This window comes from Equus przewalskii, chromosome 26 (assembly GCF_037783145.1).
Source record: "Equus przewalskii isolate Varuska chromosome 26, EquPr2, whole genome shotgun sequence".
Taxonomy (NCBI): Eukaryota; Metazoa; Chordata; class Mammalia; order Perissodactyla; family Equidae; genus Equus; species Equus przewalskii.
Window position 1 is genome coordinate 31319897 of NC_091856.1, and position 19800 is coordinate 31339696.

Sequence of the window (19800 nt, forward strand, 5' to 3'; positions counted from 1 at the left end):
ATGGCTACTAATTTCTAACCAGTCGAAACAGACAGAACCCTTGAGAGTGTCAGGGAAAGGGTCACGGCTTCGGGCCCATGAGTGTCGTGGAATCGGACCGACCCGCCCCACTAGTGGCCGGGCGTCGGCCACTCGGGCTCTTTCTGCCCTCCCGCACCGCTGCGCCGTTTCTTCGGTGGCCCGAACCATAAAAGTTTCCCTACACACAGGGGGCCTTAGAAACCACGTGTCTCAGATCTCGTCCACGCATAGGCGCCGGTTCGCGGACCCGCAGGTCCCCAGATGCAGGATGAGGCCGGGGTGGCGGGGGGGGCCGGTCCCAGGCTGCTGCTGCCCCACGCCCGGCCCGCTAGCCCTAGCTGAGGACCGGAGCCTCAACTATCTAGGCGTCTCCGCGGGCAGCCCCGGGATGGCCCCGCCCCGCTGGGCGTGGGGCGGTGCACGGGGAGGGGCGGAGATCTGAAGGCGGGACAGGTTGTGGGCGGGGCGGGGCGGAGTCTGAGGCGGGGCGGGGACAGCGCTGCTCGCGCGGGGAGGTGCGAAAGCGGGGCTTAGTCGGGGGCGGATCCTGGCTGCGGGCGGGGGCGGGGTTTCTCGGTGGGGGCGGAGTCTGGCGGCGGGCGGGGGCGGGATTATGGTGGGGGCGGAATCTGGCTGCGGCGGGGGGCGGGGCTCTTGCGGTGGGGCGGGATGGGCGGAGCTCTGGGCCCCCCGGCTCCTGCGTTACGCTCGGGCCCCGCTGTCAGCCGCACCCTTCCACCCTTTCCGCGCCGTGTTCCCTCCTCCGCCTGCACCTTCCGCCCGGCGCCGGCTCTCCGCCCGGTGCTGTTCCATCGTCCGCGGCCCTTGCGGCGCCCGAGCCCGCAATGTGGGGCCCCAACCGGGACCTGGGCGTGTCGGTGGAGGCGGGCGCGGAAGGCGAGGACGACGGCTTCGGGGAGGCAGGTGACCCGGAGGGGCTGCTGGAAGCGACCTTTGCTTTCCGGGGGTTCCCTGTTGGAAAGGGGGATCGGGGCCGGGATGGGGGCGTGAAAGAGACCTCGGAGCCTCCCCCACTCTTGGGTGGGTCGCGAGCTGCAGGTGCCGTCTCGGGGTTCAGGGCGAGCATTTGAGAGCGGGTCCCCAGAAACGGCAGCGTTCGAGAACTATGGGAGCTGGCCTCGTTTTGCAGACGGGGAAACTGAGGCCGCTTCAGGGACACTCGCCCTGTTGGGATTTGCCCCAGCCACTTCCTTCAGCCCCTGAGGAGACGGAGGCTCCTGAGCGGGCGGGGCCTGTGGACCGCCTTGGCTCAGCAGCAGGGGCTGTCTGGGTGGGCGCGCCTGCCCTGCTGAGTCAGCATCCCCGGCCCCCTTTGCTGGTGGAGGCTTGGCGACGGTGACTTGCTTACAAAGCAGCCTGTTGCCTGCACAGCACGGCGGGGGAGGTGGGGGGGGCGCGTCGAGGGGATGGGTATTGAGAGAGAACCGTAAGCTTCCTTTTCACCTTATGAAGCCGGTTTCCCGATCCGTAAAATGGGAATAAGGATTAGTGTCTCCTATTGAGATGTGTCGGGATTAAATGGGAAAACGAATGGAAGAGGCTGGAGGCTGGAGAGGCCTGTTCCTTAGAGATCCCTATTTTTTTGCCCACCTGGCGGCTGCTCCACCCAAGCATGGGGTGATTCAGCCTTTGGCAAATATAGCAAGGAAACCCTATGACTAGCCCCTCCACCAAAATATTTGCCTCAGTCTCCCTTTGTCCTCCTGGCCAAAATTGGCAGGACATCAGGGCAGGCCCACACCTCCTGGCTTGCCATCCAGTGCTCCCGCCCTTGGTCCTACACCGCTTCTCCCTTACTTCACTCCAGCCAGGGGCCTCCTATCTGTGGCCAGCATTGACGGCAGCACTGCTTAATGCCCAGGGGACCACAGGGCTGTGGCTGAGCTGGGCAGAGCCCTAGGCCCAAATTGGAGCAAAGCCCAGAGATGGCTGTGCTCTTCCCAGTTGTGAGACATCTGGGGTAAGTGGCTGAGACCCAGGGTTCCCGTATAGGGAAGAGGATGGAGCCTCTGTCCAGGCATAGCCCAGATCCTGCCAGCCCATGAGCCCTGTTCCAGACTATAACTTCTATGACCTCCCTTTGGTATCTGACCCTGGTGGCCTCTCTCCTCCTGGACACATGCCCTTCTGTGGCTCCATGACACCACCTCTCTTTGTTTTCCTTCGGGCTCTCTGGACACGTTTCCCTGGAAACCAAGGAAAGTCTGAGAAACTGTCACAGTTTCTCAATAGGAGCCTGAAGAGACATGACAACTGGATGGGATCCTGGGACAGAAAAGGGACAGTATGTGAAAACTAAGGAAATCGGCGTCATTTATGGACTTTAGTTAATAATAATGTATCAGGGGCCGGCCCCATGGCCAAGTGGTTAGCTTCACGTGCTCTGCTTCAGCATCCCAGGGTTTCGCTGGTTCGGATCCTGGGCATGGACATGGCACCACTCGTCAGGCCATGCTGAGGTGGCGTCCCACATGCCACAACTAGAAGGATCCACAACTAAAAATACACAGCTATGTCCTGGGGGGCTTTGGGGAGAAAAAGGAAGAAATAAAACCTTAAAAAAATAAAAATAAATAAATAAAAAATAATAATGTATCAATAGTGTTTCATTAATGTAACAAACATACCATACTAATGTAGGATGTTAATAATAGAAGAAACTTGGGTGCAGGGCATATGGGGACTCTGTATAGTATTTTCACAATATTTCTGTAAATCTAAAACTATTTTAAAATTAAAAGTTTATTTTTTAAAAGCTTGTCAAATTGTGCAGGTTGAATGTGTGCAGTTTATTGCATTGTCTGGTGTTCTCTTTGTAGGGAAATTTGTCCCTAACTGATTTAATTTCTGTGATCGTTATAGGGCAACTCAGACTTCCTTTTTCTTCTTGAATCCATTTTGGTAAGTTACAATTTGCTGGAAATTTCCATTTCATTACTTATAGCATTCTCTTATCCTTTTAATGTCCATAGAATCTATAGATATATCTTTGTTTGTTTGTTTGGTGAGGAAGATTGACCCTGAGCTAATATCCATTGCCAATCTTCCTCTGTTTTTTTTCCTCCCCAAAGCCCCAGTACGTAGTTGTGTATCCTCGTTGTAAGTCCTTCTGGTTCTTCTATGTGGGATTACATTGCAGCGTGGCTTGATGAGCAGTGGGTAGGCCCACACCCAAGATCCGAACTGGCGAACCCCAGGCCACCAAAGCAGAGCACGCACACAACCACTCGGCCATGGGGCCGGCCTCTATAGATATATCTCTTTTTTATTTCTACTTCTTCTGTTATTTGTGCCTTATATCTTTCTGTCTTGAGAAATTTTTCCAAATTTCTATCTATGTTATTAGTCTTTTCTAAGAGTCAACATTATTTTTTCTTTTTTCAGGAAAAGATTTGCCCTGAGCTAACATCTGTTGCCAATCGTCCTCTTTTTTTCCCTTTTCTCCTCCCCAAAGCCGCAGTGTATGGTTGTATATCCTAGTTGTAAGCTCTAGTTCTTCAATGTGAGCCACCCCTACAGCATGGCAACTGACAGGTGAGTGGTGTGGTTCCACAACCAGGAAACAAGCCTGGGCTGCCAAAGCAGTGAGAGCGCCAAACTTCAACCACTAGGCCATCAGGGCCGGCTCCCGAGTCAACTTTTGGCTTTGATGTTCCTATGGTAGCTTTCTATTTCATTAATTTCTGCATTTAACTTCATTTTCTCCTTCCATTTTCTTTGGGGTTTTTGTGTAGTTTCCTTTCTAAATTCTTGCTTTGGACACTTCTTCGTGACTTTGCAGCCCTTCTCACTCTGAACTCATACTTAAGGCTATGTGAGCCTCTTGTGTCTTGTGAGCCCGGCAGGGCAGTTGAGTCAGTTTCATGCTAGATCAGTGGTCTGGTGGATGAGGGGGCCCTTCAGGGTGCCCAGATTGCTGTACAGCCAGGACTTCTTTCGTACGGATCCTCTCCAAGGTCCACTGGGCCCCCAGGAAGACCAGGCCCCCCTGCCTGCCCGTGCAGAGTGGCAGCCTCCTGGGCAGCCTACCCCTCTGCTGTCCAGCAGGGGCTGATGCAACCCATCTCTTGCCTTTTGGCTTTTTGTGGCAATAGTCTGACTCCAGTCCACAAGCTCCAAGGTCAGAAGTCAGCTCCCCACCTTCCCCAGGGATTCTCTAAAATGGCCACTGGCGGGGAGGTGGGCAAAGCAGCTCCCTCCCTCCGCTGCTCCTCGTGGGTATAATTAATAGAAGGAGAGGCTTGTGGTTGGGGGGGTAAGGACCCTGCAGTCCATGACTACCAGGCAAAGGGACAATAGTCACAAAGGGACTTGAGTCTGGGGTCCTCCGGGATATACCAGGTCTGGGGGACCTCCTGTTTCCCACCACTCCTAATACAGCACACACTCAGAGGGAGCACTTGGGAGCCTGTATGAGCCCTTAGCCACACAGGTGACAGGAAGAGGAGGAGACAGTGGCAAAAGGACAAGGCTCCCACACTTCAGCCTCAGCACCCACCGGGGCACCCAGGACCCCTGCCTGGGACAGCTGAGCCCTGAAGGTCCTCAGCCCAGGATGCTAGGGGCTCTCTGAGCAGCCTGGCCGCAGCTGCCTGCACAGGCTGGCCCACTCAGGGCCCAGGGCCCCTCCTGAGATGAACCCGAGTCCCTTTGTCAGCAGGCCTGGGGTGTGGGGAGGAGATCGATGTGCCAAGGTGACTGTGGTAAGCTAAAAAATGGCTCCCCAAAAGAAATTCATGTCCTAATTCCTGGAACCTGTAAATGTAACTATATTTGGAAAAAGAGTCTTTGCAGCTATGATTAAGTTCAAGATTTTTTTCTCTATTACTGCTTTTTAAAATTTCATAATAGTTAATGTCCTAATGTTCGATTTTTAAGGGGGACAAATTAAATGCATGCATTATTCTCTTCAAAAGCAAACAGAACAAGCTATCTTTTTCTTGGTATGGTCCAGATTTTTTTCTTTTCTTGGAGATTCACAATGTTCTCCTTCCTGATTCGTAAGACAGCACAGAGTGCCTTCTGTTTTCAAATTTGTAAGAGAAGAATAAAATTATTTTCACAGCTCACCAATATTTTAACAGTAGAAGACAGGAGTTCTCAACCAATGTTGGGCCTTTCCCTTCTTTTCCTTCTCCTTTCTGTCTTCCTTCTTTGCCTCCTCATTATTATTATTATTATTAACTTATTATTTCACCTTTTTAATAAGTTGGGATTTTGACATGAGGAGATCGTCCTGGATTATCTGGATGGGCCAGAAATGTCAGCACAAGTGTGCTGGGAAGAGCGAGGTGGAGGGAGATTACACACGGAGGAGACGCGATGTGCAGGTGGAGGCAGACTGGAGTGCTGGGGCCGCAAGCCAACGAGTGCCAGCAGCCCCCACCAGCAGGAAGAGGCAGGGAACAGTTTTCTAGAGCCTCCAGAGGGAGTGTGGCCCTGTCCACACCTTGAGTTTAGCACAGTGGAGTTCTGATTCTGGACTTCTGGCCTTTGGCATGTGTTGTTTTAAGCCAATAAATTTGTGGTAATTTGTTACAGTAATTTGATGATTTGGGAAGTTCTCAGCCTATCCAGACTGCAGAAGATGCCACAAGTAGGAAATTCACTTTTAGGAGAACATGCTCTGGGGAGAAGTCCCAGGGTGTGGCTGGGTAGGGGACCTGTGATGTGGGGAAGAGGAGGCCCAAGACAAGGGTCTCCACGGGGGTGGGGAGAGGTGGCCCAGGACAAGGAGACCCAGAATACCATAGACTAGGTGGCTTATAAACAACAGAAATTTAATTCTTACGGTTCTAGAGTCTGGGAAGTCCAAGATGAAGGTATTGGCAGATTTGGTGTCTGGCGAGACTCGTTTCCTGGTTCAGAGATGGCTGTCTTCTCGCTGTGACTGCACATGGTGGGAAGGGCAAGGGAGCTTTCTGGGGGGGGGGGGGTGTCTCTCTTTCTCTCTCTTTTTTTTTGTGTGTGTGTGAGGAAGATTGGCCCTGAGCTAACATCGGTGCCAATCTTCCTCCATTTTTGTATGTGGGATGCCACCACAGCATGACTTGATGAGCGTCCAGGTTGGAAACCCGCAAACCCCAGGCCACCAAAGTGGAGCATGCAAACTTAACCACTATGCAACCAGGCCAGCTCCTGGGGTCTCTTTTATAAGGGCACTAATCCTATTCATGAGGGCTGCACCCTTATGACCTAATCACCCCAAGGGCCCCACCTAATGCCATTGCATTGGGGGTTAGGATTTCAACATATGAATTTGGTGGGGGGGGGGACACAAACATTCAGTTCTTAACAGTGTCCCAGGACAGGGGGATGCAGGGGTGTGGGTAGAGACTGAGGAGTCATGGGTCACTCCAATCCAGGCAGATCCAGGCTGGTTCCTAGAGAGGGGCACTTGTGGCTGCACTGACCCTGGGGGAGGCTGGCGCCCACCCGAGGGACTCTGGGCCCAGAGGGAGCGCTCAGACCTGTGCTCTGCGTCCTCTGCCTGTCCATCACGCCTCTGCAGAGGCTGCCCACTCCTAAGAGGTGATTCTGAGAGTCATGAGAAGGGGGAAGAGAGAGGTCCTTCCTCCAGCCCAAGGTCCCCAGAAACTCAAACTTCCCCCTCGACCCCCAAACTTGTCCCCCTGAGATTGGGCTACAGAGGGACAGTGGCCAGGCTAAGGCCAAGGTGGGTGTTCTCTGCTCCCTGCACCACTCTCCACGGCCCCTTGCCCCACTCTCCACTGGCCTGGGTCGGACCCTTCTTATGAAGGTGAACACGCTCTCCCTTTGGAATCTGACCTTGCCCTCACTGCCTGTCACAGTCCTGCTCATGACTGCCCTCACCCGGATGGGGACTTAGCCGCAGACCTCGCCCCATCTGAAATAAACACGGTGCCGTGGAGCTGAGCTGAGACCCCAGCCACTGGGATGAATGGGGAGGGGCAGAAGGGCCATAGCTCGGTCGGGCCCCAGCCCCCACCCCCTAAGCACCCAGGGAGGACCCAGGAGGAGCCTGAGCACCTCTCAGACATTTGTTCTCATTTAACCCTTCCAGCACCCACTCCCCCACCCCCTAGGCTGGGCGCTCCCCTGGCATATCCTGGGCTCTCAGGCCACAAATGAGAAGGACCCTTTCTGGGGAGCCAGGTCCGTCCTCTCACTCAATCCACCTTCAATGTGTCCAGCAGAGGCCCAGTCAAGGGCCTGGGAGCAGGGAGTATGGGGAAGACCCAGGAGTGGTCGGGGTGGAAAAGCCCCTTTCCTGGGGTGCCAGAGGCTGCAGCCCAGGCAGGAGGGGTGCAGTGCTGAGAGGAGCATGTCTTGTCCAGTGCCAAGGCCAGCCCAGGCAGAAGCCTATGACAAAAGTGCCCCCTGCCCAGCTCCACAGGAGCCCAGCGTCCACTACAGATCCTGCTCTGAGCAGTGGCCTCCACTCCCCTGCCCTCTTGTGGCCATCATGGGCCCTCTCACCCACATGGGAGTCCAGGCCCCAGAGTGGAAGGCAGGAGCACCCAGCCAAGGGCCACACTGGGCAACTCACAGGAGGACCAGAACCAGATGGCAGCCCTGGGCCCAGACCTCATGCTGCCTCCTGCCTGGTGGACCCTGAGGACCTCCCCGGAGGAAGGAACCCAGTGGGCACGTTGTGAGGGTGTCAGGAGGGGCTGCCTTGCAGAGCTTTTCCACAGGCAGGGCCCCTGTCAGGTGGAAAGGACGGGAGCCGGGGGATCCTCCACTGAGCCCTGGAATGAGAGGTGGGAGGTGGGTTTGGGAAGCTGCTTCCAGAAACTGGACACTCAAGCTAAGGCCCTAGGGCAGCAGGAACCTCCCGTTGAACAGTCCTTCTGTTACTGAGCAATCTGAGCTGATTAATCACAATGAGTTAGAGATCGAGAAAGGAAGGTTTAACCCAATTAGCTGGCACAATCGGAAGATGGCAGACTAATGTCTCAAAAACATCCTAAAGAATTACAGAATCTTGGGGCAGTTATAGCGGGAAAACGGGCAATAAGGAGGGGGTTTAGAAATGTCGGCCTTCAGGCGTGAAGGACTCCAGGGTCCCTCACTGTTCTGTTCTTCTGCCAGGGATGATGAATATCCTACAGGTGATCCTTCTTCCTGGAGGCCTTCTTATTCCTTGGGAAAATTTGTTAAGGTTTCTCAGGAACAGGGGGCTGGCCCCATGGCCGAGTGGTTAAGTTCGAGCGCTCCGCTGCAGGCGGCCCAGTGTTTTGTTGGTTCGAATCCTGGGCGCAGACATGGCACTGCTCGTCAAACCACACTGAGGCAGCATCCCACATGCCACAGCTAGAAGGACCCACAACGAAGAATATACAACTATGTACCGGGGGGCTTTGAGGAGAAAAAGGAAAAAAATAAAATCTTTAAAAAAAAAAGATTTCTCAGGAACAAAGCTCTCAGGGCAGCTCAACAAGTGGATGTGCACAGGATCAGGGCCAGAAAATTACGAAAGCGTGTAGGAATTTACAGTGATTATATTTTAACTAGGAAAGGGCCCTTTTGCGTAACAAGATGGCCTCGCTTCTGTTCACTTACACTTCCTCCTGGATGTTTGGACCTGCAGTAGCCAAGGAAGGCCCATCTGCGGACACGAAGAGTTCCTGCGGCTGTGACGGGCCCCCTGGGGGCATCGTGACTGTAGGCTCCTCCCAGGCGTGACCCTGGCTCCAAGAAGCCTAGTCACCCTCTGCGGGGACCTCCTGCCCAGCCCTTCAAGCAGGGGAGAGAGGGTTGTTTTTGCCCTGGCCATCCGAGGCTGGGCTGAACACTGCTCACAGGCTTCCAGAAACCTGTCCAGGAGGTTAGGCTGCATTCCTGAGGTGCAGGAACTGTCAGAGAACATTATGCTGCCTTCCTGAGTTGATTAGACCAGGGCTGGAGCCCGGGCCGCTCCGTGGGAGGACAGGCCACTGCGGTCCCTGAGAGCCTCTCCTCTTGGGCACATGGAGGGGCGAGAGCCACCTGCCAGAGACAGTGTTGGGGGTCTGGAGCAGCCAGAGTTCTCTTGGCTTCTTGCCATAGAGAAACCCAAGTGTGGATGGTTTTTAAGTTCCTGCCATTGCTAAAGAGACCCAGAGCAGGACTTGGAACGCTCTGTTCTGGCATCTCCCAGGAGGGGCTTGGCCTCAAGGCTTCTGTGTGGCTTCTTGCGGCCTCACTCAGGACATCTGAGTTCCTGGAGGGAGAGGGAAGGTCAGTAGGGGTGGCCCTGCAGAACCAGCCTAGAGGCCACAGCAGAAGCCAAGAAAGGGGCTGAGAGGAGGCTGGTGAGTGCTTGGTGTGCCCCTCACGGTGCCACATGTGCAGTGCAGACCGTTCTGAGAGCCCCGGGGCCCAGGGACTGTCCCCAGCTGGGCAGTATGAACCCAAGAGTCCCCTTTTTGGCCAGGGGCTCAGGCCCAGTGGGAACTGGGTGGGCAAAGAGTGGGGCCTCCAGGGTCCTGTCCACCCTGGAGCTCTTGGAGTTGGCCTGAGTCTCAACAGGTCTATACCACGGTCCTCACTCAACCCTCCTAGTGCTGAGTTTCGCGGCTTGGGCGAGGCTGGTATGCACCTTGAGCTGACCCTCCCCCCGAGGCCCTGCTGGACCCTGAAGACAGTGGGCAGAGCTTTTCACCTGTATCCCCAGCCCAGCCTACTGGACCTCCCTTCCGAGGGCAGAATGCAGCGAGCATCCCCCGCTGATCCCCTGCCCTCCATCCCCAGCCAGCCCAACACCCGCCTATTATTGGCTGAGGCAGTCTGACCTCTGCTCCAGCCATGGCCATGACCATCCTCGGCTGGGTGGGCCAGGAGAGAAGGCGGGAGGCAGCCAGGTAAGGAAGGGGCGATGAGATGGCCATCACCATGTATCAGCTGAGACCAAGATCACACAGAGATGAGGACAGAGACAAGGCCAGAGGGTCTGAGACAGGCCTGGAGCCAGCGCAGGGAGAAGAATGGGCCCTGTGTGGGTTTGGTCAGAAACTCAGCAGTGACCTCATGTAGAGACACCCTGTGCATGTGCACCTGGACTCTGCGTGTGCATGGCCTCGAAGAATCTGCAGGGCTGCTCTCTTCATAGAAGGGGAAACTGATGGGGCTGTGGGTGGGCAGAGATTTGAGAGTACCTAGAGGGGCCAGGATTCAAAGTGGGGTCCCTGGGCTGGGCTGTCACCCCTCCTGCACCTGGCCCTGGTTTTCATATGCTGCAGACCAGGCCCTGACCCCCCTCCCCAATTCACACCAGGAGAGCATTGGCCACTCTACCACCTGACATTCAGAGTCTAGAATATTCCATCCAGTGGCTCCTTGGTGATCCAGTACACTGCCCCTTTCCTACTTAAAATTCTTCAGGGCTCCGTCCATCGGTCTCCCCACATCCAACGGTCACCGCAGACCTGAGGATACCCTTTTAAGGTCAAAGAGAGGGGCAAAGGTGGAGCCCCTGGGGCTGTGAGCGGGGATGAGAGGGGTGGGAGGTGGCCACTCGCACCTCCAGAGGGTGTGCAGGCTTTGGTGGCAACATCCTTCCCCCAAAGCAGCTTTGCTCACCTCTACTTCCTGCCCTTTCATCACCCAGAGGGGCAGGCAGGGCAGGGCCTGAGGGGACAGGGGGCCTGCGGGGGCCTCTCCGGCCTTGGGGAGGCTGAGGCTGCACCCTCCCCGCCAGCTCAGGACCCCCTCCAAAGCCCCCTCCCTCACACCCGCCACCCCAGAGCCCAGGCCGGGGGAGCCAGTCTCCTGCAACAGATGGGCAGAGCCACTGAGGTCCTGTCAGTCTCCTCTGAGGCCAGCGAACCCTCAGTTTAGCCTCAGGTCAGGTGTCCAGACAGCCTTGGCCCTCATGGTGACATCTGGGAGACACTGCACAGGGGCTGGGGCCCACTACTGCCTCCTAAGGACCACCAAGCCCCCAGTTAGGAAACTGCTTTTCTCCACAACAGAGCTAGGATTGGCCATGGCAGGGACAATTCCAGGGGCCCAGGCCTGAGCCACTGGGCTGCACGGCGCAAGGCTGTGCCAGGAGACATGGATGATCTCAATGACCTCTCAAGGACGAGGCTGAGTCCTTGTGCTCCCTGTGACCCAGAGCACCTGGTGTCCAGAGCAGCCTGGTGGAGAGCCCACCTTCGGGCCCCCAGCCTGCCTCACCCTGCGCAGGTGCATGCCCTGCATCATCCCCCCACCAGGACGGAGCTGGGACTGCAGCCTTGGCATTCTGCTTTGCCAAGCAGCCACGTGTGCTGCTCCAGTGCCCAGCTTGGGGTATCTGTCCACTGGCCACAGGACAGGTCAAGTCCCTTAGGGGTCAGTTGCAGTCTGCTCTTACAAACAGCGCATGGAGGAGGGGAGGGGTCAACTCTCAGGTCAGCCTCTCAGGGGGTCTTACCCTGTGCCAGGGCCAGAGTCTGGGCTCCACAAGCTCAGGGCACATACTCTGTCCTTCCCTGTTGGGCATGTCCACTCTCAGCGGCTCCACCCTTCCCTGTCCCTTCCGAGAACCAGGAAACAACACACAGTCTGTTGTGGTGAGGCATTCCCTGCTTACATCAGGTGCAGGAAGGGGGGCCTCCATGCACAGACCCCGCGCCAGGGCTTGGGCTGAGCAGGGGCTCCTGGAGGTCAGAGGACAGCTCCTCCACATCTGGGACCACTGCCCACATACGAGGCCAACCAGAGCGAAGGGAAGGGCCACAGGGAGTGTGTGGAGGGACCCCTTGTCTGTGCCAGAGGTGAGGAGCTCAGGTATTGTCGCTCCCAACCCCCTTGGCCTTCCTGCCCATCCACCTTGCACAATCCTGACCAGCGGGGAAAGAGGCAGAAATCTTGCCAAGTGTTTCAGCAGGAGTTGCTGGCAATTGCCTCACCCTTCCTGGATGTGGCAAAGGATGAATCACTCCATCCTGGGGTGGGCCAGCCACAGGTGGACCATAAATAAGGTCCTCCAGGCCAGGCTCCTCACTCTCCTCCTCCTCCTCCAGCAGCTCCCGGAGTGCCAGCTTCCTCGGCCCCGAAATCATGGCCCTAGGTCTCCTGTGGCTAGGCTTCACCCTGCTCGGGGCCCTGCAGACCCAGGCCCGGGACCCTGCCCCAAAGCTGATCCCGGCCCCACCTCTGGACAGGGTCCCACTGCAGCCCGACTTCAAGGATGACCAGGTGAGGGGCCTGGAGGGAGAGCTGCAGAGAGAGCCCGGGGAAGAAGGCAAGCAGAGCGGAAGAGAGCCGAAGCGTCTTAGGAACCGTGTTGGGCAGGAGACCCAGGCCCAGGCTTCAGCTCAATGTGCCCTTCTGGAAGCCATGTCCCATGCCCCCATCTCACCCTGACCTTGCTAACAAGAGGGTCACCTGAGCAGGCCTTCCCAGGCCCATACTCTCTTTAACCCCCACAGTCTTTGCAAGGTGGGAACACCTTCAGTCCCTCTGCATGGTGAGGAAACTGAAGCTCAGAAAGGCCAGCTGGTTACTTGCCCAGGGTCACCCCATCCCTGCAAAACTCAGGGCTCCCTCCTGGCCTGGTAGCCTCCAGATCCTGCTGGCTTCATCAATGCAGGCCCAGCTCGGGTCTGAGTGCCCAGTCCCCAGGGGCCCAGTGCCCCTAGGCCCTGCTGCCTAGTTAGAGGGGCTCCTGGTTCCAGGCTGGGCTGCCCAGAGGTGCCTTCAGGGATGGAGCTGTAGGGGGGCCCTGGGGCCATTCCCGGGCTCTGCCTGCCATCAGCCCCCCTGCAGTTCCAGGGGAAGTGGTATGTCGTGGGTGTGGCCGGGAATGCATTCAAGAAAGAAGAACAAGGCCAGTTTACGATGTACACCACCACCTACGAGCTGAAGGAAGACCACAGCTACAACGTCACCTCCATCCTGCTCAGGTGACAGCCACTGCCTCCTTGGGGAACATGGCGACCTGGGGGGCTGTCCATGGGGCCGAGGCGTAGACTGATGTCACAGCCAAGAAGTGACCGAAGCTAAGAGACAGGCATTGGTCCTACTGCTCAGTGCTGGATTCGCATATTTGTCCCTTCTTTCCTTCTTGATTAGATCAGCATTTATCGGTCACTGCAGCGCAGACACACAGATGGCAATGGGGATGGACAGTTATTGGGAAACAAGATGGAGAGAGCAGGGGTGTCCCGCTGTGGGAGGAGGGTCACTGGATGCAGCCTGGAACCCCACCCAGGCTTCATCCAGGGCTTCTAAGGGGGTGGCCTCCAGGCTGGACCTTGAAGGAGCCAACCTGCCTCAGAAGGAGGCATGAGGCAGTCACGGCAGGGGCTGGCAGAGACCCCTTCAGGAAGCAGCAAGCCATTGTGTGGCTGCCTTGAGCAAGAGTCGATGAGCAGCCTGGAAGGGGGCAGGTGCCATGCTGGCGTGGGCCTCAGGCACCAGCCCCAAAGGGATTTGGTGAGGAGCAGGTCCGAGCAGGAGAGGAATGGTGGGGTGCCAGGGATCATGCAGCTCCTGTGGGTTTCTGGCTCTGGCACCTGGGGACATCGGGACAGAAGCGTTTGTGGTGCAAGGAGCAGAAGGAGGGGAGTTTGGGAGGTCAGGGGACAGGGTGGGACTCAGGCAAGAGGTCGGGTTGGCCCAAGAGCTAGGGGTGTCCTTGGCGTAGAGAAGACTGGAACCTCACAGGGTGAATCCCCCAGGGGAGGCCACAGAGAGGGATAAATGCCTGGGGAACATGGTGGGAGCGACAGTACGACAGTACGTAGGGAAGGCCCCCGCGGGGAGACAGCCCTGAAGAGGGAAGGACAGTAGGTGCTGAAGGGAGGGTCTAAGCAGGGTCACGTGGCCCAGGGCAGACCGGGCAGGGACAGCCAGAGATAGGCTCAGAGGGGAGGACCCAGGTCCGTCTAAGCTGGGTGGGGTAGGGCCCCCTGCTGTGGTGGGGGCTGGGCTGTCATGGGCTGGCTAGATCAGAGGCATCAGAATCTTAGCCCCTTCAGCTGCAGCCCTGGCCCCACCTCGTCCAGCCCAGGCAGTCCAAGCCTGTGTCCTCTCCCCTCTCACCCACCCATCTCTCACTCTCCCAGGGACCAGAACTGTGACCACTGGATCAGAACTTTCATCCCAAGTTCCCAGCCCGGCCAGTTCAACTTGGGTGACATTAAACGTGAGTCCTCAGTGAGGTGGGCCCCAGGGTAAGGGCTTGGGGGAGTGGAGTCCTCCTAGAAGGGGCACAGACCCCCCTGCCCCTCCACACAGGTGCTGTCCGGGGTGGGTGGGGGAAGCCCATGCAGACAAGTGGGGGGCGGGGCAGGAAGAAAGGATCAGCTCCCGGCCAAGGTGGGCTGACCACTCACCGTCGCCCCACAGGTTACTTTGGAGTGCAGAGCTATATCGTGCGCGTGGCGGACACCGACTACAACCAGTTTGCCATCGTGTTCTTCAGGAAGGTTTACAAAAACCAGGAGTACTTCAAGACCACTCTCTATAGTGGGTTCTCACCCACCCCCTCAGGGACCCGGCTCCTGGTCACTAGAGGGGAGGAGAGGACCATCCCCACCCATCCCCCAAGGTCCTCTCCAGCACCAGCTCTGCTCTGAGCCCCTGGGAGGCCAGGGAGAGAGGTCCCTGGGTGAGGAGGGGTTGTGAGGCCTCATTCACACATTCAACAATATTTATGGAGTGTTCGCTGGCCACTCACCGGCTGTCTTGGTCACAGGGAGGACCAAGGAGCTGACCCCTGAACTGAGGGAGAAATTCATCAGCTTCGCGAAATCCCTGGGCCTCACCGATGATCATATCATCTTCCCGGTCCCTATTGGTAAGGGCCAGTTGGGGAGAGGAGAAGGGGATGTGGGGACTGTCCAGGTCTGGTGCTGCCCCACCAGGGAAAGGGGAGAGGAGGCACAGTCCCCTGCTCCAGTCACTGGAGCCCCCTGGGAGCCACTTTGGGTTCAGGAAGACTCTGCCTTACCCAAGGGTCTGTGGGGCCCCCAGGGATCTCGGCCCCAAGTATTCTTCCCTGACAGGCCACCTGGGCCTGCCCAGATGAGAATTTTAGGCCCAGGTTCAAGTTTCCCCTGCCTCATTGCCCAGGGCCACCTCCCGCTATGCCCCAGGTCCTGCTGTCCCAGGCTACTCCCTCCTCACACTCCCAGGCCCACTTGTCCCCGGCTTGGCCTGGGGCTTGCTCACCACTGACTTGGGAGGTGCTCTTGACTGAAGGTGGCCTGGCCTGGGCAGGGGGCTCCAGCCAGGCCACTCAGAGAGCTAGTGAGCTCCCCAAGGCTGAAGGGCTGCTAGGGCTCGGTGGGTAGATGGGCAGGAGGCCTGGGTACCTGAGCAAGCGTCTGGGCCTCACTTGCCTCCTCCGGAGAATGCGTGTTCCCCAGGTCCACTTGTCCTCAGCCCTTTCTCCCAATCCGCTGCCCCCATCGTCCACCCCTCTGCTGCCCCATCTCTCAAGGGAACCCCCAGATCTGCTGCTGCTGGGCCAGACTGGGGCAGCCCAGGGGCAGTACAGGGGCCCTGGTGGTCAGGGATCACACACACACAGACATACACACACACACACCCCTGCCCATTCTGACCGACTCTCTCCTCCACAGATCAATGCATCGATGAAGAGTGAGCGCGCAGTGAGTACAGCTCGGGGGGCTAGTGGGAGCTGGGGTACAGCGGGGCAGGGTCTCGGGCCTGCCTTTGCTCCCCACCAAGCTTGCTGCCATCTTGATTTCCTTGTCTCCCTCTCAGGTGCCTTCTGTCTCTCTGCCCCCGTCACCCTCATGTCAGCCCCTGCCCAGGGCACTGCCTCAGCTGCCCCAACCGGCCCGGACACCAGTGAGAGAGCCAAGGGACCCTTCCCGAAGCACAGCCCACCAGCTGCTCCCCAGGCCACCCTACTGCTGGAGCCCCTCCTTTCCTGCTAAATAAACACAAGCCCCCAGCCCCCCAGTCTGTGCTCCTTGACCCCTGGGCCATCTGGGAGGAGGATGGGTGAAGGGTGGGTTCACATTAGCATTGCTCCCAGGGACTGAGGTCCCAGTGGGGAATGGAGGCTGCAGAACTAGAGTCCAGCTTTCACTGAACACTTCCTGGCTCCCAACCCTGGACCCACCTCCATGTCCCTGCCTTCAAGGGGTATCCAATCCAGCGGAAACAGTGATGGGGCCACACCTCATGCCCATGCTCTGCTGCCTGCAACAGTCCTGTAGCAGAGGCCCAGCCAGGGCCAGGGAGCTGGAGGGGCCTGGGAAGGCTGAGGTGCTGTCACCTCTGATCACCCTGTGGATGCTGGAAGATGGCAGCCAGTGTGGGAAGGGTGCACAGTGGTGGGGCGGAGGCATGCCCAGCTTGAGGCTGTGCCAGGCAGAAAGGGTCGCCAGGGGTGGTTCCCTGCCCCTCTGCTGGCCCCTGTGGGCCCAGTGCTCACCCTCCTGGCCCCACTGGTGGGTGGCAGTGTCCATGCTGACCCCATTCAGAGTGCTGTCCCTTACCCATGCCTCGTCTCCATCATGACCGCTGATCACCAGGGGCAGGGCCAGGGGAGGCAAGGAGGGGAATATGCTGCCAGGAATCCAGATTCCGGAAGATTCGAGGGCTTGAGGCCTGCACCCACTGCTTAGCTGTCAGGGTCAGGGGCCTGATAAGCCCTGTCTACCCGCAGGCCACAGCTGCAGCTCCTGCACGTCTGCATCACACACAGGAACTCCCTCCGTGGCCTCTTCTCCCCCTGCAAGGTCAGAGGCCAGAGGAGGCGGGGTTCTGAAGAAACCTAGGCTTCTCTGCTCTGCAGACTTGCACACCTACCCACTGGCTGAGGGGGTGGGGAGACACTGGAGCTGTGAGCAGTCCTAGCCTGAGCCCCCAGGGAGCAGGACAGGCCTGAGACCGAGGCCCACCAGATGCTGCCGCAGCCTCAGAAGTCTGAAGCAGACTCCAGGAAGAGACCAGCTTGCTGCAGCCTGGGCTGAGTGAGGGATGGGAGCCATACCTGAGCTCAGACAGGCCCACACTGAGAAGAGCACCAAGGGGGCCACTAGCCAGAGCCCCCGAGCTGGCCGAGAGTGGGGGAAGCTGAACCCAGCACGCCTGGCCCTTGGGCTCTACTTGAGGCAGCAGATGCAGGTTCTTTGCCTTGGCCCACACAACACAGCTTCCCATCACCACCTGGGCCTGCCAGGCCTTCCAGGGTCAAACTCTCAGGGCACAAATGGGGCTCTGTGTTTTCTCCCAGGGTCACTGGGTTTATTAGTTTTCTATGGCTGCTATAAGAAATTACCACAGGGGCCAGCCCGGTGGCACAGTGGTTAAGTTTGCATGTTCCGCTTCGGCAGCCCGGGGTTTGCCGGTTTGGATCCCGGGTGCGGACATGGCAACCACTTGGCACGCCATGCTGTGGTAGACGTCCCATGTATAAAGTAGAGGAAGATGGGCACAGATGTTAGCTCAGGGCCAGTCTTCCTCAGCAAAAAGAGGAGGATCGGTAGCAGTTAGCACAGGGCTAATCTTCCTCAAAAAAAAAAAGAAAGAAAGAAAAAGAAATTACCACAAACTAGCAGCTTAAAACAACATATGTTTCTTGTCTTACAGTCCTGGAGACCAGAAGTGGAAAATCAGTTTCCCTGGGCTGAAATCAAAGCGTTGGCTGGGCTATGCTTCCCCCTGGGGACTCCAAGGGGAACCCACTTCTCTGCCATTTCTAGCTTCTAGAGCTGCCTTCCTTGCATCCCTTAGCTTGTGGTCCTTTCCACCTTCTTCAAAGAGCGCAGCAGCATAACATCTCCAAACCTCTCTCTCCGCGGAGGTCCTCACACGGCCTTCCCTCTTATGTCCATGGTCAGATCTCCCTCCGTCTCCCCCTTATAACTTGTGATTCCGTTTAGGGCCCACCTGGATAATCGAGGATAATCTTTCCAGCTCAAATCATAATGTAATCACATCTGAAAAGACCCTTTTTCCAAATAAAGTACCGTCCACAGATTCCAAGAATCAGGACCCGGATATCTCTGGGGACGATTATTCAGCCCACGCCCCCCGGCTTAGAGAGAAATGATGGCAGAGCTTGTGAGTTGGGGAATGAGAGGTGAACAGGGACCCCACAGGCAAGGCAGTACCAAGGCACACCCCCACCCCCATCGGGGCTGGCTGGGGAGGGGGTTGTTTTATCCTGTGGTCTGGTGTGTGGGCCTTGACCCCAGGAGTCGGGTGGGCAGGGTGCAGGTTAGCTCTGGCCTCTGTGAGTGGAGAAGGGGCCAGCCAGGTAAGGGGCCTCTGCCACCTCGCCTGCTCCCCCAGCCCCAGCTCCCTCACTCCCCCAGCTCCCTGCCCTCACATGGGCATCCACATGGGGGATGAAGCTTTGGCTTCATCTGCCCTCTGCTCTCCTCTCCTTCCCGCTTCCCTCTGCCCACACCACTACCCCAAGCCCCAGGCCCCTGCTCGGGCTCCAGGAGAATGGCCACTTCTCCATTCCAGGAGAATGGCTCCTTGAATGCTGCAGGTGGGGCTCGTCCTGCAGGGGGCCTTGCATGGTCCAGCAGACCCTACCCACTTCTCCATGGAGTCTGACTTCCAGCAGGACAAGGTGAGGGACTCTGATCCCCACGATGGGATGGGAGCCCCTGATGGGGGAGGGGGCACTCTCTGAGGCTAGGTTGCCTCCCTGGGAAAGAGGGGGGCTGAGCAGGGGCAGCACCTGGCAGAGGTGTGAGCAGGGGTGAGAGAGAAGGAGGGCTGGGCGCTGCCTTTGGCTGATCAGTGAGAGGCCCTCTCTGGGGACCATAGCATTTCACCAACCAAGACAGCAGAGCCCCATGTCCACTGACAAGCACAGAAGCACCTGTGTCTGTGTGTAGCACACCAGTGTGCAGAGACATGTCAGAAACACAGGTCAGGGGTCGGCCGGGTGGCGCAGAGGTTAAGTTCGCACGTTCCGCTTCAGCAGCCCGGCTTTGGTCGGTTCAGATTCCAGGTGCAGACATGGCACGGCATGGGAAGCCATGCTGTGGTAGGCGTCCCACATATAAAAAGTTGAGGAAGATGGGCACGGATGTGAGCTCAGGGCCAGTCTTCCTCAGCAAAAAGAGGAGGATTGGCAGCAGATGTTAGCTCAGGGCTAATTTTCCTCAAAAAAGAAAAAAAAAGAAAGAAACACAGGTCACATGTGTGGATGTGCCAATGCAATTCAAACACATTTATCCCCATAAGCACAGGGCACCCCCCCAAAACACACAGGTACACATTTTGCTCTCAGAGGTGAAATCACATTTGGGATCACAGGAACCCACTCTGTGTATGAGCCCACAGACAAAGGGATAAATACTCAGACTCCCGGGCACACCGGGATGAGCAACAGACCCTCAGAGAGTCATACAGGTTCCCAGAAACATGCCCAGGCGCACACAGACACACTCACCACACAGACACCCAGGTGGAAACACACACGACACAGACACTGCAAGTGGATGCGAACCCTCACTCATGGAGGTTGCACAGAGATGCGAGATGCACACGTCCGCCCAGCTGCCCCCAGGCACACTTTCAGCACCCTCCCTTCCCAGCTGGTAAAAGGGGTGGAGGATGGTGGCAGCTGGGCCCAGCTTATCCCAAAGCCTTCCCTGACGGGCAGCCACAGACGGTGACTCTCAAGGAGGCTGTGAACGGAAATTTTCCCCATATTGGTGAGGGGAGGCGGGGGAGGGGGGGGGTGGGGGTGGGGGGGTGCCGGGGGGGTTTGTCTTAGAAACCACGCGTTTCAGATTTCGCCCACGCGGAGGCGCCGGTTTGAGGGCCCTCAGATCCCCAGCGGCAGGATGGGGCAGA

General features: G+C 57.5%; 1 protein-coding gene across 21 annotated transcripts; it reads left to right on the forward strand.

Annotated features, from left to right (window-relative positions):
• The first annotated feature begins 636 nt into the window (after positions 1–636).
• Positions 637–15925, forward strand: LCN2 (lipocalin 2). Of its 21 annotated transcripts, none has more exons than XM_070596559.1 (10): positions 705–945; positions 2905–2943; positions 3497–3576; positions 12021–12192; positions 12763–12899; positions 14064–14143; positions 14347–14466; positions 14696–14797; positions 15585–15614; positions 15730–15925. In XM_070596559.1, exons 3-9 carry the CDS (start codon positions 3563–3565, stop codon positions 15605–15607), a joined length of 648 nt encoding a protein of 215 aa, XP_070452660.1. In that variant the 5' UTR covers positions 705–945; positions 2905–2943; positions 3497–3562; the 3' UTR covers positions 15608–15614; positions 15730–15925. The 21 variants fall into 21 exon arrangements, with proteins under 21 accessions (XP_070452652.1, XP_070452654.1, XP_070452669.1 ...); XM_070596558.1 differs by having other exon boundaries at positions 759–941; positions 3427–3576; XM_070596555.1 differs by having other exon boundaries at positions 766–945; positions 12018–12192.
• Positions 15926–19800: the final 3875 nt, after the last annotated feature.